Source organism: Aquarana catesbeiana, linkage group LG05, assembly GCF_042186555.1.
Source record: "Aquarana catesbeiana isolate 2022-GZ linkage group LG05, ASM4218655v1, whole genome shotgun sequence".
NCBI classification, from domain to species: Eukaryota; Metazoa; Chordata; class Amphibia; order Anura; family Ranidae; genus Aquarana; species Aquarana catesbeiana.
The window spans coordinates 86,356,385-86,372,592 of NC_133328.1; the positions used below are offsets into that span (position 1 = coordinate 86,356,385).

Consider the following 16,208-nt stretch of genomic DNA (forward strand, 5'->3'; position numbering starts at 1 on the left):
TCGGGAGGGAGGGAGGGAGGAGGAGGAGGAGAGGAGGAGGAGGAGAGGACTGGACTCGGGAGGGAGGGAGGGAGGAGGAGGAGGAGAGGACTGGACTCGGGAGGGAGGGAGGGAGGGAGGGGAGGAGGAGAGGACTGGACTCGGGGAGGGAGGGAGGGAGGAGGAGGAGGAGAGGACTGGACTCGGGAGGGAGGGAGGGGAGGGAGGGGAGGAGGAGAGGACTGGACTCGGGAGGGAGGGAGGGGAGGCGGAGGAGGAGGAGAGGACTGGACTCGGGAGGGAGGGAGGGGAGGAGGAGGAGGAGAGGACTGGACTCGGGAGGGAGGGGAGGGGAGGAGGAGGAGAGGACTGGACTCGGAGGGAGGGAGGGAGGAGAGGACTGGACTCGGGAGGGAGGGAGAGGAGAGGACTGGACTCGGGAGGAGGAGGGAGGGAGGAGGAGGAGAGGACTGGACTCGGGAGGGAGGGAGGGAGGGAGGGGAGGAGGAGAGGACTGGACTCGGGAGGGGAGGGAGGGAGGGGAGGAGGAAGAGGACTGGACTCGGGAGGGAGGGAGGGGGAGGAGGAGGAGGAGAGGACTGGACTCGGGAGGGAGGGAGGGAGGGAGGAGGAGGAGGAGAGGGACTGGACTCGGGAGGGAGGGAGGAGGGAGGGGAGGAGGAGGAGGAGAGGACTGGACTCGGGAGGGAGGGAGGGAGGAGGAGGAGAGGACTGGACTCGGGAGGGAGGGAGGGGAGGAGGAGAGGACTGGACTCGGGAGGGGAGGGGAGGGGAGGAGGAGAGGACTGGACTCGGGAGGGAGGGAGGGGGGAGGAGGAGGAGGAGGAGGACTGGACTCGGGAGGGAGGGAGGGAGGGAGGAGGGGAGGAGGAGAGGACTGGACTCGGGAGGGAGGGAGGGAGGGAGGAGGGGAGGAGGAGAGGACTGGACTAGGGAGGGAGGGACGGAGGGAGGGAGGGAGGAGGAGAGGACTGGACTCGGGAGGGAGGGAGGGAGGGAGGGAGGGGAGGAGGAGAGGACTGGACTCGGGAGGGAGGGAGGGAGGGAGGGAGGAGGAGGAGGAGAGGACTGGACTCGGGAGGGAGGGAGGGAGGGAGGAGGAGGAGAGGACTGGACTCGGGAGGGAGGGAGGGGAGGAGGAGGAGGAGAGGACTGGACTCGGGAGGGGAGGGAGGGGAGGGAGGAGGAGGAGGAGAGGACTGGACTCGGGAGGGAGGGAGGGAGGGAGGGAGGGGAGGAGGAGGAGGAGAGGACTGGACTCGGGAGGGAGGGAGGGAGGGGAGGAGGAGAGGACTGGACTCGGGAGGGAGGGAGGGGAGGGGAGGAGGAGAGGACTGGACTCGGGAGGGAGGGAGGGAGGGGAGGAGGAGGAGAGGACTGGACTCGGGAGGGAGGGAGGGAGGGAGGGAGGGAGGGGAGGAGGAGAGGACTGGACTCGGGAGGGAGGGAGGGAGGGAGGGAGGGGAGGAGGAGAGGACTGGACTCGGGAGGGAGGGAGGGAGGGAGGGAGGGAGGGAGGAGGAGAGGACTGGACTCGGGAGGGAGGGAGGGAGGGGAGGGAGGGGAGGAGGAGAGGACTGGACTCGGAGGGAGGGAGGGAGGGAGGGAGGGGAGGAGGAGGAGGAGAGGACTGGACTCGGGAGGGAGGGGAGGGAGGGAGGGAGGGGAGGAGGAGAGGACTGGACTCGGGAGGGAGGGAGGGAGGGAGGAGGGGAGGAGGAGAGGACTGGACTCGGGAGGGAGGGAGGGAGGAGGAGAGGAGAGGACTGGACTCGGGAGGGAGGGAGGGAGGGAGGGAGGAGGAGGAGGAGAGGACTGGACTCGGGAGGGAGGGAGGGGAGGGAGGAGGAGAGGACTGGACTCGGGAGGGAGGGGAGGGAGGAGGAGGAGGAGAGGACTGGACTCGGGAGGGAGGGAGGGAGGAGGAGGAGGAGAGGACTGGACTCGGGAGGGAGGGAGGGAGGGGAGGGGAGGAGGAGGAGGAGAGGACTGGACTCGGGAGGGAGGGAGGGAGGGAGGGGAGGAGGAGGAGGAGAGGACTGGACTCGGGAGGGAGGGAGGGAGGGGAGGAGGAGAGGACTGGACTCGGGAGGAGGGAGGGAGGAGAGGAGAGGAGGAGGAGGAGGAGGAGAGGACTGGACTCGGGAGGGAGGAGGGAGAGGAGAGGACTGACTCGGAGGGAGGGAGGAGGAGAGGACTGGACTCGGGAGGGAGGGAGGGAGGGAGGGGGAGGAGGAGGAGGAGAGGACTGGACTCGGGAGGGAGGGAGGGGAGGGAGGGGAGGAGGAGAGGACTGGACTCGGGAGGGAGGGAGGGAGGGAGGGGAGGAGGAGGAGGAGAGGACTGGACTCGGGAGGGAGGGAGGGGAGGAGGAGGAGAGGACTGGACTCGGGAGGGAGGAGGGAGGAGAGGACTGGACTCGGGAGGGAGGGAGGAGGAGAGGACTGGACTCGGGAGGGGAGGGAGGGGGAGGGAGGAGAGGACTGGACTCGGGAGGGAGGGAGGGAGGGGAGGAGGAGAGGACTGGACTCGGGAGGGAGGGAGGGGAGGAGGAGGAGGAGAGGACTGGACTCGGGAGGGAGGGAGGGAGGGAGGGGAGGAGGAGGAGGAGAGGACTGGACTCGGGAGGGAGGGAGGGAGGGGAGGGGAGGAGGAGAGGACTGGACTCGGGAGGGAGGGAGGGAGGGGAGGAGGAGAGGACTGGACTCGGGAGGGAGGGAGGGAGGGAGGGGAGGAGGAGAGGACTGGACTCGGGAGGGAGGGAGGGGAGGAGGAGGAGGAGAGGACTGGACTCGGGAGGGAGGGAGGGAGGAGGGGAGGAGGAGGAGGAGAGGACTGGACTCGGGAGGAGGGAGGGAGAGGGGAGGAGGAGGAGGAGAGGACTGGACTCGGGAGGGAGGGAGGGAGGGGGAGGAGGAGAGGACTGGACTCGGGAGGGAGGGAGGGAGGGGAGGAGGAGAGGACTGGACTCGGGAGGGAGGGAGGGGAGGAGGAGGAGGAGAGGACTGGACTCGGGAGGAGGGAGGGAGGGAGGGAGGGGAGGAGGAGAGGAGAGGACTGGACTCGGGAGGGAGGGAGGGGAGGGGAGGAGGAGAGGACTGGACTCGGGAGGGAGGGAGGGAGGGGAGGAGGAGAGGACTGGACTCGGGAGGGAGGGAGGGAGGGGAGGGAGGAGGAGAGGACTGGACTCGGGAGGGAGGGAGGGAGGGAGGGAGGAGGAGGAGGAGAGGACTGGACTCGGGGAGGGAGGGAGGGAGGGAGGAGGAGGAGAGGACTGGACTCGGGAGGGAGGGAGGGGAGGAGGAGGAGGAGAGGACTGGACTCGGAGGGAGGGAGGGGAGGAGGAGGAGAGGACTGGACTCGGGAGGGGAGGGAGAGGAGAGGACTGGACTCGGGAGGGAGGGAGGAGGAGAGGACTGGACTCGGGAGGGAGGGGAGGAGGAGAGGACTGGACTCGGGAGGGAGGGAGGGGGAGGAGGAGAGGACTGGACTCGGGAGGGAGGGAGGGGAGGAGGAGAGGACTGGACTCGGGAGGGAGGGAGGGGAGGAGGAGAGGACTGGACTCGGGAGGGAGGGAGGGGAGGAGGAGGAGGAGAGGACTGGACTCGGGAGGGAGGGAGGGAGGGAGGGGAGGAGGAGGAGGAGAGGACTGGACTCGGGAGGGAGGGAGGGAGGGAGGGGAGGAGGAGAGGACTGGACTCGGGAGGGAGGGAGGAGGGGAGGAGGAGAGGACTGGACTCGGGAGGGAGGGAGGGAGGGGAGGAGGAGAGGACTGGACTCGGGAGGGAGGGAGGGAGGGAGGAGGGAGGAGGAGAGGACTGGACTCGGGAGGGGAGGGGAGGAGGAGAGGACTGGACTCGGGAGGGAGGGAGGGAGGGAGGGAGGGAGGGGAGGAGGAGAGGACTGGACTCGGGAGGGAGGGAGGGAGGGAGGGAGGAGGAGAGGACTGGACTCGGGAGGGAGGGAGGGAGGAGGGGAGGAGGAGAGGACTGGACTCGGGAGGGAGGGAGGGAGGAGAGGAGAGGACTGGACTCGGGAGGGAGGGAGGGGAGGAGGGGAGGAGAGAGAGGACTGGACTCGGGAGGGAGGGAGGGAGGGAGGGGAGGAGGAGAGGACTGGACTCGGGAGGGAGGGAGGGAGGGGAGGAGAGGACTGGACTCGGGAGGGAGGGAGGGAGGGAGGGGAGGAGGAGAGGACTGGACTCGGGAGGGAGGGAGGGAGGAGGGAGGAGAGGACTGGACTCGGGAGGGAGGGAGGGGAGGAGGAGGAGAGGACTGGACTCGGGAGGGAGGGAGGGGAGGAGGAGAGGACTGGACTCGGAGGAGGGAGGGAGGGAGGAGGAGAGGACTGGACTCGGGAGGGAGGGAGGGAGGGAGGAGGGGAGGACTGGACTCGGGAGGGAGGGAGGGGAGGAGGAGGAGAGGACTGGACTCGGGAGGGAGGGAGGAGGAGGAGGAGAGGACTGGACTCGGGAGGGAGGGAGGGGAGGGAGGAGGAGGAGAGGACTGGACTCGGGAGGGAGGGAGGGAGGGGAGGAGGAGAGGACTGGACTCGGGAGGGAGGGAGGGAGGGGAGGAGGAGAGGACTGGACTCGGGAGGAGGGAGGGAGGGGAGGAGGAGAGGACTGGACTCGGGAGGGAGGGAGGGGAGGAGGAGAGGACTGGACTCGGGAGGGAGGGAGGGGAGGAGGAGGAGAGGACTGGACTCGGGAGGGAGGAGGGAGGGAGGAGAGGAGAGGACTGGACTCGGGAGGGAGGGAGGGAGGAGGAGGAGAGGACTGGACTCGGGAGGGAGGGAGGGAGGAGGAGGAGAGGACTGGACTCGGGAGGGAGGGAGGGAGGAGGAGGAGAGGACTGGACTCGGAGGGAGGGAGGGGAGGAGGAGAAGACTGGACTCGGGAGGGAGGGAGGGGAGGGAGGAGGAGAGGACTGGACTCGGGAGGGAGGGAGGGAGGAGGAGGAGAGGACTGGACTCGGGAGGGAGGAGGAGAGGACTGACTCGGAGGGAGGGAGGGGAGGAGGAGAGGACTGGACTCGGGAGGGAGGGGAGGAGGAGGAGAGGACTGGACTCGGGAGGGAGGGAGGGGAGGAGGAGAGGACTGGACTCGGAGGAGGGAGGGAGGGGAGGAGGAGGAGAGGACTGGACTCGGGAGGGAGGGAGGGAGGAGGAGGAGAGGACTGGACTCGGGAGGGGAGGAGGAGAGGACTGGAATCGGGAGGGAGGGAGGGGGAGGGAGGAGAGGACTGGACTCGGGAGGAGGGAGGAGGAGAGGACTGACTCGGGAGGGAGGGAGGGGAGAGACTGGACTCGGGAGGGAGGGAGGGGAGGAGGAGAGGACTGGACTCGGGAGGGAGGGAGGAGGAGAGGACTGGACTCGGAGGGAGGGAGGGAGGGAGGAGGGAGGAGAGAGAGGACTGGACTCGGGAGGGAGGGAGGGAGGGAGGGGAGGAGGAGAGGACTGGACTCGGGAGGGAGGGAGGGAGGGAGGGAGGAGGAGAGGACTGGACTCGGGGAGGGAGGGAGGGAGGGAGGAGGAGAGGACTGGACTCGGGAGGGAGGGAGGAGGAGGAGGAGAGGACTGGACTCGGGAGGGAGGAGGAGGAGAGGACTGGACTCGGGAGGGGAGAGGAGGAGAGGACTGGACTCGGGAGGGAGGAGGGAGGGAGGGAGGAGAGGACTGGACTCGGAGGAGGAGGAGGGAGGAGGAGAGGACTGGACTCGGAGGGAGGGAGGGAGGAGGAGAGGACTGGACTCGGGAGGGAGGGAGGGAGGGAGGAGGAGAGGACTGGACTCGGAGGAGGGAGGGAGGAGGGGAGGAGGAAGGACTGGACTCGGGAGGGAGGGAGGAGGAGGAGGAGAGGACTGGACTCGGGAGGGAGGGAGGGAGGGGAGGAGGAGAGGACTGGACTCGGGAGGAGGGAGGGAGGGAGGGGAGGAGGAGAGGACTGGACTCGGGAGGGAGGGAGGGAGGGAGGGAGGAGAGGACTGGACTCGGGAGGGAGGGAGGAGGGAGGAGGGAGGACTGGACTCGGAGGGAGGAGGAGGAGGGAGAGGACTGGACTCGGGAGGAGGGAGGAGGGAGGGGAGGAGGAGAGGACTGGACTCGGGAGGGAGGGAGGGGAGGAGGAGAGGACTGGACTCGAGGAGGGAGGGGAGGAGGAGAGGACTGGACTCGGGAGGGAGGGAGGAGGAAGGACTGGACTCGGAGGAGGGAGGAGAGAGGACTGGACTCGGAGAGGTGAGGAGGAGAGCTGGACCGGAGGGAGGAGGAGAGAGGACTGGACTCGGGAGGGAGGGAGGGAGGGAGGGAGGAGGAGGAGACTGGACTCGGAGGGAGGGAGGGAGGGAGGGAGAGAGGACTGGACTCGGGAGGGAGGGAGGGAGGGAGAGAGGACTGGACTCGGAGGAGAGGAGGGAGGGAGGGAGACTGGACTCGGGAGGGAGGAGGGAGGAGAGAGGACTGGACTCGGAGGGAGGGAGGGAGGGAGGAGGAGAGGACTGGACTCGGAGGAGGAGAGGGAGAGGGAGGAGACTGGACTCGGGAGGGAGGGAGGGAGGGAGGAGGAGAGGACTGGACTCGGGAGGGAGGAGGAGGGAGGAGGAGAGGACTGGACTCGGGAGGGAGGGAGGGAGGGGAGGAGGAGAGGACTGGACTCGGGAGGGAGGGAGCGGAGGGAGGAGGAGAGGACTGGACTCGGAGGGAGGGAGGGAGGGGAGGAGAGGACTGGACTCGGGAGGGAGGGGAGGAGGAGAGGACTGGACTCGGGAGGGAGGGAGGAGAGGGAGAGGAGGAGAGGACTGGACTCGGGAGGGAGGGAGGGAGGGGAGGAGGAGAGGACTGGACTCGGGAGGGAGGAGGAGGGAGGAGAGGACTGGACTCGGGAGGGAGGGGAGGAGAGGACTGGACTCGAGGAGGGAGGGGAGGAGAGACTGGACTCGGAGGGAGAGGAGAGAGAGACTGGACGGGGACGTTCCAGAACGACATCCCCGTACAGTGCAGGTACCCCATCCCATTTTCTGCGCTGTTATGAGCATGATTTCTCTTTTGGCAAATTGACGAAAAGGCCATTTTGGGCCGATATGTTTCGGTGACCAAAATTTCGGTGCATCCCCCAATGTATATTGTGTGTATTCTTAACTCTTCTATTGCTGTCCCCCCTCCTCTAAATTCCTTTTTTGCTGCAGTGAACCAACTTCTTGTTAGAGAGTGGCCAAGTGTATTCTTCATTGACCTACCGTATGTAGGGAACATAGCCACCCTGTCTTTGCTTCCTCTCTCAAGATGGACTAGGGCGGGGGGGGGGCAGCAACCTGTAGATCGTGGACAGGTGACCGTTAGATCATGGCCTGGGCTTGCTGACCCGTCATCCCAGAGCATCAAACAGTGTGCAGTGCAGGGGAACTACTTGTAAAGTTGGAGCTGTAGTAGGGAGCAAGAGCTGAACAAGCTGATGCCTCCCTGTCCCATGCGTAGCGATACCAACTGCATTCCACCTCTTATGTCAGTCTCCAGAGTGGTGCCAGCAGCAGGAAAGAAGAGATCTTTAGGTCAGTGTGAAGCAATACACTGGAAATAATAGTATAGGGCTGCTTACACACTAATGTGCTGCGGTTTACCCACATCACCGATGCAATGCAGTTGCAGCTTTCCAGCATGTTTGCTGTACTAAGACTTCTATTATAGCCTGCAGGTTTGTTGCACTTTCTGAATGCATGAGTTTTGATGTGCTTTCAGAAAGCGCACAACACCTACAGGGTACAATAAAAGTCTAAGGCAAAGCGCAGCTAACCCAGGACAATTTGCAGATGCACTGCGGTGCAGGTAAGAAGCAGCATAGCAGTGTGAAGGCAGCCTTGTAGGGGGCTCAGAACAGTAAGGGTTCATTAACATTTGCAGTTAGGGGGTTGGTAAATCACCATAGTTAAGACATGTTTTAACCACCCCTGCCCCAACCGCACCCCCCTTAGCTGCAGCGGCCAGGGGTCTACACATGTCACAGTATGTTGCCTCCTCACCACCCAATTTAAACACGATTGCTGTGAAATGCACACAATTGCGACACGGTAGTACGGCAATTAGAGGTTCAAATCAGGTGTGAGGAGGCGACACTGCCCGGTGATCTTTCCCACGTTGTTCAGGTAGCTCTCTACCTCTTTAAGGTTGCCTACCCCTGTACTAGGGACTATGGGCTGTGTTGCGTGTGCATAGAGTAGCGCGCATTACTGCAGCTAAAATGCACAGCTTGTCCAAAAGAACGGAAGCTGGCGGGGGGTTCGAGGTACAAGAATTTTAACAGAATGTTGCAAAAAGACGGAAAAAGGCGGAAAAATAGATCACATGGCCATTAAAGGGCAAGTTCACCTTTACAGAAAATCTGTAAAGTGAACTTAGACTGGACAACACCCCACCCCACCCAGCTATATCGGAGTCCCACGATCCCCCGCTGTGAGATGCCACTTTACCGGTCTGGGGATTTGAAAACCTCCTGGCTTTCTGTCCTCCCCTCCAGCGTGAACAGGGCGGGCTGGGCGGGTTTAGATTGGTCAGCACCGCCTAAGTAACTAATTAGAATGCCTCCTATCCATACACGCTGAGAGGTAAGGATAGGAGATTAGGCCACAGGGATTTTAAGACAAGTGAAGCAGCAACCCGGTATCTCACAGCAGTGGATCGTGGGACTACGGTATAGCAGGACCGGGAGGGGGTCCAGTGTAAATTCACCTTACAGATTTAAGCATTGGTTGGGTTGGGTATGGATTATATTAGAGAATAAGGATAAGGATATCGTTTAGCATCACTTTAAGGCATTACTAGTTAATGCTACCAACCAGCTGGGTATATTCAAACACATGGACACATGCTCTACAAAAACCTGGCATAATTTTAACAGAAATTCAAGATAAACAAGGACACTTTTAGACACAAGGTTTTCTTTCTAGAGAACTGGTGTCATGTTCTGAGCATGGAAAGGTTGTGGAGTGCTGAATTTCACAAGCTGCAGGGCTGTTTTTATGAAGCAGGCTATCCACAAGTTGGCAGTTTTACCACTGCTTCAACTAGAACATAATCCAGGCAGCCCTTAATAAAGTTCCCATAGCAAAGGGCAAACAAAACACCATTAACGCTGCATGTAAATATTTGTGCTATTAGATAAGAAAGCCAAAGAGCCCTTTGTATTATTCTTGCCTGTCAGAAATCTCCACTTGCTAGAACCACGGGTGCTCAACCTGTGGCCCTCCAGCTGTTGCAGAACTACAAGTCCCATAAGGCATTTCAAGGCTGACAATTACAAGCATGACTCCCAAAGTCAGAAGCACGATGGTACTTGTAGTTCTGCAACAGCTGGGAGGGCCACAGGTTGAGCATCCACGTAGATAGACAAACATCAGTGATACAAGGCAATTCCTGTTAGGCTCAGTTCACACTGCTGCAACATGGGATCTGACTTGTGGGACCCCAAGTCACGACATTTCAAATTCAACGTTTTAATATGAAAGCTATCTTAACTGATGCTACACAAGTCACTCTGACTTTAGAAAAGGTTCCTGCACTACTTGGTCCAATTTGGGTGCAATTTCAGCCCTTGTACAGGCTCCTTAATAGCATCCAATCGGAAGAAAGTCACAGGAAAAGTCTTTTACGACTTTGAGCAAGATCCTTCATTCAAATTAACTACCTAAACATCTAGTACATGGGATTCACAGAGATATTCTTTGAGAAGCTTAAAAGAACCATTCCTTGAGGAAGCACACCAACAATTACCTTTTCCCTTTATTAAAAGGTTTTAATATTGATAGGCCAGAGCAGAGGTGAGGGCATAAAAAAAAAAAAAAAAAAACCTGCATAAAAACCATTTCATGCCTACTTCACAGCGCATCTCAATTATTCAACCCTTAGCACACAGCTTTTGACCTAAATAATACAATACCTTTTTGTTGTAACTTTACGTCCATTAATCATTTTGCTCGATGTGGAAACCGATTTGAAGTTGCCCATTCCTGAACCACCAAATGACGAAGAGGAGAATGAGGTGAAGCCGCCATGTCCAATGGAACCAAATGATGTAGTAAAACCTTAAAAAGGAAAAAAACTGTTTAGGAAAAAAAAAAAAAAGTAGAGGCCTCGTTCACAATGGATGTACTAAAGCGTACACTCATGAAGGGTCGTATTTACGACGCAGCGCTGCGTCCCAACTGACATCAGTGGAACTGCTTGCATAGGGATGCATAAAACTCATGCACATCCCTGTGTGGGCAAGCATGACTTGCCACGGGCATACGCTTTAGTACTCCCACTGACCATGAGGCCTTAAAATCGTGGCTTTAAAAAAGGTAAACAAAATCTGTGTTCAAGAAAGACTAAGGTGCCCGTTTATGAAACCGAGATGAGCTGCGATCATGATGATAGCAGCTCATCTCAGATCATTAGCAGTTTATGAAATGAAGATGATCAGTAAAGAACATGTGCTGATCAACTCTGCACACAGAAAATCTGTCATTGACAGAAATGGCCAGTTTATGAAGGTGCGATCTTGGAACCTCACTGGCGATTTATGTCAGAATTCTCCTTGCCATAGTCTCCAGCCCAGATGTGGAAAATCGGGGAGAGAAGAGAGATTCCATGGAGAACTAAGGAAGGTTATTGACTTTCTTACTCAATAAGACACCCAAGAGTAAAAAAGCCTCCCTGCCTTTCACAATTGCCCCAAAACCAGGAAAACAGGTTAGAAACACTAAAAATATATTTTATCTAGCTAACATGAGTAGTGTGGAAGTACTGAGGAATGCCCATGTACTCAAAAGTGGTAATTCACCGATGCTTAAAAAAAAAAAAAAAAAAAAAAAAAAAAAAAATTAAAGGGCCACCTCCGTTTCACAGATTTTGCGCTACTGTAATCTCACAAGATTACAGTAACAGGTGGTGTTCTCCACAGGTCAAAGCATTTGTAGATTGCTTCACTCCTCAAAAAGGTGGAGAAGTGATCAGTAAACAGGCACTCAATTGAGCCATCTCTTCTGAGAATGCTGGAGAACTCAGCAGTGTTATTTTCCACTGCTTGATAAATAGACTAAATGGATAGCAAACAATCTGCGACTCCATACATGCTCTTCAAAAAAGCCAACTTTATTGCAAATCCATAAAAGATAAAATATCTACAGCAGAAGTTATATGTTGTGAACGTGTTCTGTACAGAAACAGCACAACAAATATAGTGTAAAAACCAACCACCTACTCCTTCACTGATTGCAGAGATTTCCAATTAACGCAATGGTCAAATTGAAACAACGAAACCAGAGAAAGAGGGTTAAAATTGTTCTGGAAAAGCAAACCACAAAATAGAAATAAAAATAACTGATTATGACAGAAAAGAAAAAAAAAGTGAATGACCACAGGGAAGGGGAAATCAAAAATAGAGACAACTGAATATGAGAATTGGTGGAAAAAGGAAAAAAATTAAAATTATAAAACCTGAGAGCTCAAATAGGATCTCTACAGAACCTGGACTAGCAGCACCTTTTTCTTCTATTGATAAACTGACACCTATACCATCAAAGTCTATATAGTTCAATTAGCATGTTGAGGATACATGCACTAATCAAATGTCAAGGTTATTTAAATGTCAAAATTTTATAGTATGCACTACCTGAATCAAACGGAGAAAAGCCTGCGGAAAAGCCTGGAAATCCTCCAAAAGGTGAGAAAAACGACCCTCCGGGCCTGTTTCTGCTTCCTCTGTGGCCTCTTCTATTGCCAAAGATGTCATCAAAGGGATCCTCTACACAAGATTTAAAATAGTCAGGAATTAAAAAAAATAAAATTAAAAAAGTAGCATTGTATAATGTGCCTTCATCCAGCAATCAGCTTTTTTTAAACTTTTTTTTTTTTTTTTTTTTTTAAATCTTTAAAGGCTGAGATTGACTAACTCCATCTCAAATCAAGACACCTCAGAGAAATAACACGATTGTTAACCCCTTCATGACTGGGGTCAAAACAAACCTGAACATCCAAAACGCAAATTTTGCCATGTTCGTAAAACTGTACATATCATCGCAACCAATTAGTGTATCCAGGTGGATTATACCCGTTTTTCGCCCCTTAAGTTTAGTTATTCTATTTAGCCTTAAAAACTTTAGCTGGAGGGTCATAAGTCACCTAAAGTCTACACAATCACAAAACAAAAAAAGACTGTATGAAGATGGGCAGTTCATAAGCTAGCAACTCTGCTACTCAATTTCTACGCTCACAGGTTCCATATTACCAAATATAACACTTCAGTTACAGGCAACATCATAGTCTCTTGCCAGCTTTTCATTTCTCTAGCTGTCTCCAGTGATGAGATTTCACTGAATGGTACCTTACTCTGCTGTTTCTGACTACCTTGGAGTTTTGTTGATTTCTGCCCACTTTGAAGTAATGCCACTGCTTCCTGCTGCATTCTCCATATTAATTATGAACTTAAAAATCGAACAGGCAGAATATGAGCTGAATGGCATTATCAATGTGCAGTTCATTATCACAGTCTCCAAGAGATAAGAAACTTAAATAGTTTGAAGTCCAACTCCAGGCAAAACTTTTCTTCTAAGTTCCACTCGACATACTTCTTAAAGCAACTTGACCTTTGAACAGTATGTATATACACCTGTATGCGTACTGGCTTGTTTGTGGCTGCAGAACAACAATTTTCATCATATTCGTAAAATGCGACAGGCAGACTTTTTTGAATAAAGCAGTTAAGATTAGCCTGGTAAATATGAAAAGAAGCCTAGAGCGCCACTAGCTGATGTGCAATCAGAAACCATTTGTCTAATATTTCATTAATACATTAAAAAAATAGTCCTAAAAACAGAAAACAAGCTCACTATACATTCCCATTAAATAGTTAAACATTATGGAAAAACACATACCAAATAAATCAAAGGAAAATGGATCTCGTTCTCCAAAGAATTCTCTAAAGACATCATCTGGGCTTCTGAATGTGAAACCAAAATTAAATGGATGGTCGTAGTTACTTCCACCTAAAGGGTTACAAACAGGGACATGAATCAAAACAAACATCTATCCTTTACTACAAACTACATTATAACAGATACACAAAATCCTTAGTTTTTCAATGTCCATGATCAGCTTTTAGTAACAAAGTGCCAGACAGGTGAAAAACACTTTCATTTACAATTATACATACAGTTGTGCTCATAAGTTTACATACCCTGGCAGAATTTATGATTTCTTGGCCATTTTTCAGAGAATATGAATGATAACACGAAAACTTCACTCATGGTTAGTGTTTGGCTGAAGCCATTTATTATCAACTGTGTTTACTCTTTAAATCATAATGGCAACAGAAACTACCCAAACGACCCCGGTCAAAAGTTTACATACCCCAGTTCTTAATACCATGTATTGCCCCCTTTATCATCAATGACAGCTTGAAGTCTTTTGTTGTATTTGCGGATGAGGCTCTTTATCTCCTCAGATGGTAAAGCTGCCCATTTCTTTTGGCAAAAAGTCTCCAGTTCCTGTAAATTCTTGGGCTGTCTTGCATGAACTGCACATATGAGATCTCCTGAGAGTGACTCAATGATATTGAGGTCAGGAGACTGAGATGGCCACTCCAGAACCTTCACTTTATTCTGCTGTAGCCAATGACAGGTCGACTTGCCCTTGTGTTTTGGATCATCGTCATGTTGGAATGTCCAAGTATGTCCCATGCGCAGCTTCCTGGCCGATGAATGCAAATGTTCCTCCAGTATTTTTTGATAACATACTGCATTCATCTTGCCATTAATTTTGACCAAATTTCCTGTGCCTTTTGTAGCTCTCACATCCCCAAAACATCAGCGATCCACCTCAGTACCTTTCATCATAGGGCTTGTTGACTCCTCTCCAAATGTAGCGTTTATGGTTGTGGCCAAAAAGCTAAAATTTTGGTCTCATCACTCCAAATGTCAGAAGGTTTGAGGCTTGTCTGTGCTGTATGGTGTATTGTAAGCGGGATACTTTGTGGCATTTGTGTAGTAATGGATGCATGCAGCCCATCTTTCTTCAAGTGCCTCCTTATTGTGCATCTTGAAACAGCCACACTACATGTTTTCAGAGAGTCCTGTATTTCATCTGAAGTTATTTGTGGGTTTTTCTTTGCATCCTGAACAATTTTCCTGGCAGTTGTGGTTGAAATTCTAGTTGATCTACCTGACTGTGGTTTGATTTCAACAGAACCCCTAATTTCCACTTCTTGATTAGAGTTTGAACACTGCTGATTGGCATTCTCAATTCCTTGGATATCTTTTTATATCCCTTTCCTGTTTTAAACAGTTCAACTACATTTTTTGTTTTAAACAGTTTAACTACATTTTTCCCAGATCCTTTGACAATTCTTTTGCTTTGCCCATGAATCAGAATTCAGAAAATTCAGTGCAGCACTGGATGAAAGATGCAAGGGTCTGTCAGGAGTCCAGAAACTCATTGACCTTTTTCATACACACAATTACAAGCAAACAGATCACAGGTGAGGATGGTTACCTTTATTAGTCATTCAAAGCCCTTTGTGTCAACTTGTGTGCATGTTATCAGGGCAAAATCACCAGGGTATGTAAACTTTTGTTCAGGGTCATTTTGGTAGTTTATCATTATGATTTAAAAAAAGACTAGACGCAGTTGATTGATAATAAATGGCCACAGCCAAACACTAACTATGAGTGAAAAATGTTTGTGTTATTCATATTCTCAGAGAAATGGCAAAGAAATGATAAATTCCGCCAGGGTATGTAAACTTATGAGCACAACTGCATATTACATAAGCCATCAGTCAACAAAACAAGCATGTCACAATGAAGAGTCAAATAGAAAAAAAATAACTAAAATTAGAACTTACCACTACCACCTCCTCCTCCTGTTAACCCATCTTTTCCATATCTATCATAGATGTCTCTCTTTTTGGCTAAAAAAAAATAAATAAAAATCATGCAGGTGTTTTTTTCCCCTTAAACAATGAACTTACATGGAAAAAAAAAATTTAAATAAAAAATAATGCTTTCATCTTCCCTCTTAGCAAAGGGAGAATAGGTAAGAAGCAGTCCAATGTGTGACTGCCTAAGAAAGCTCCCAGAGATCAACAAAAAGAAGCCCATTTCATACAGGTATTAAGCACCAACACTGTCAGAGCTCTTTATAATAAGGCCCCTTTCACACTGGGGCGGTAGGGGGCGTCGGTGGTAAAACAGCGCTATTTTTAGCGCTGTTTTACCGCGGTATTCGGCCGCTAGCGGGGCAGTTTTAACCCCCCGCTGGCGGCCGAAAAAGGGTTAAAACCCCTCGTACAGCGCGGCTATTGCCGCGGTATTACCGTGGTATAGCTGCGCTGTCCCATTGATTTCAATGGGCAGGAGCGGTTTAGGGGCGGTGAATACACCGCTCCTTCACCGCTCCAAAGATGCGGCTCGCAGGACTTTTACCGTCCTGCCAGCGCATCGCTTTAGCGTGAAAGCCCTCGGGCTTTCAGACTGAACAAACAGCGGAAGCTGTTTAGGGGCGGTTTGCAGGCGCTATTTTTAGCGCAATAACACCTGCAAACCGCCCCAGTGTGAAAGGGGCCTAACCCTCCCTGTGTTCATCAAGCCAAGAAACGCAGTCAACAAACAACATTGGTTACCCATTCATGTAGAATCATATCAACATCAGATCCTTGAGAAATATTTTCACAAACACTATACAGGCATTTAGGAACCATAACTTCTACTGCAGGCATCCACAGTCTTTAAAGTGTACATGCCCCTACAGTATAAGTGTAGATGTATCAAAGCTGCAGTTATACTTCAAAGCCGAATTCCAACTTAATTTTCACTTTAACTGCATTGAATGATCAATCCCAGCATAGATCATGCCCATGTACCATGCTGTTCAATTGTCTGCAGATCCCCTGATATTCTGGGTTTAATTATGGCTTTGTACCATGCGACACTCTATATCCTGCTGATAGTCTATAAGACTCTGTAGTCTTTTAGACTCAGCAAATTATGTAACTTCCTTCACAGTGGGATGGTATACATCCTAAACAGCATTCAATCCTTTTTATTTTACCAAAAAAAAATTAATTGGTATTATATTGTGTTTGAGTACTAAAATTCATTAAAGCGTACTCCCCCCCCCCCCCCCCCAAATATCTGCTCCTGAAAAACTGCTGCAAAAATTGCAACACCCACCATTTTAT

General features: G+C 53.1%; 1 protein-coding gene across 2 annotated transcripts in view; it reads right to left on the bottom strand.

The window, feature by feature from the left end:
- The window catches only part of DNAJB6 (DnaJ heat shock protein family (Hsp40) member B6), a 125,750-nt gene that overhangs the window by 93,462 nt on the left and 16,080 nt on the right, over positions 1-16,208 (bottom strand). For both annotated transcript variants that reach the window (XM_073629935.1, XM_073629936.1), the window contains exons 3-6: positions 14,874-14,939; positions 12,907-13,017; positions 11,646-11,777; positions 9,930-10,074 (exon numbers count right to left, since the gene is read on the bottom strand). In XM_073629935.1, the coding sequence (XP_073486036.1) occupies positions 9,930-10,074; positions 11,646-11,777; positions 12,907-13,017; positions 14,874-14,939 (454 nt within the window). The remainder of the gene's footprint in view (positions 1-9,929; positions 10,075-11,645; positions 11,778-12,906; positions 13,018-14,873; positions 14,940-16,208) is intronic.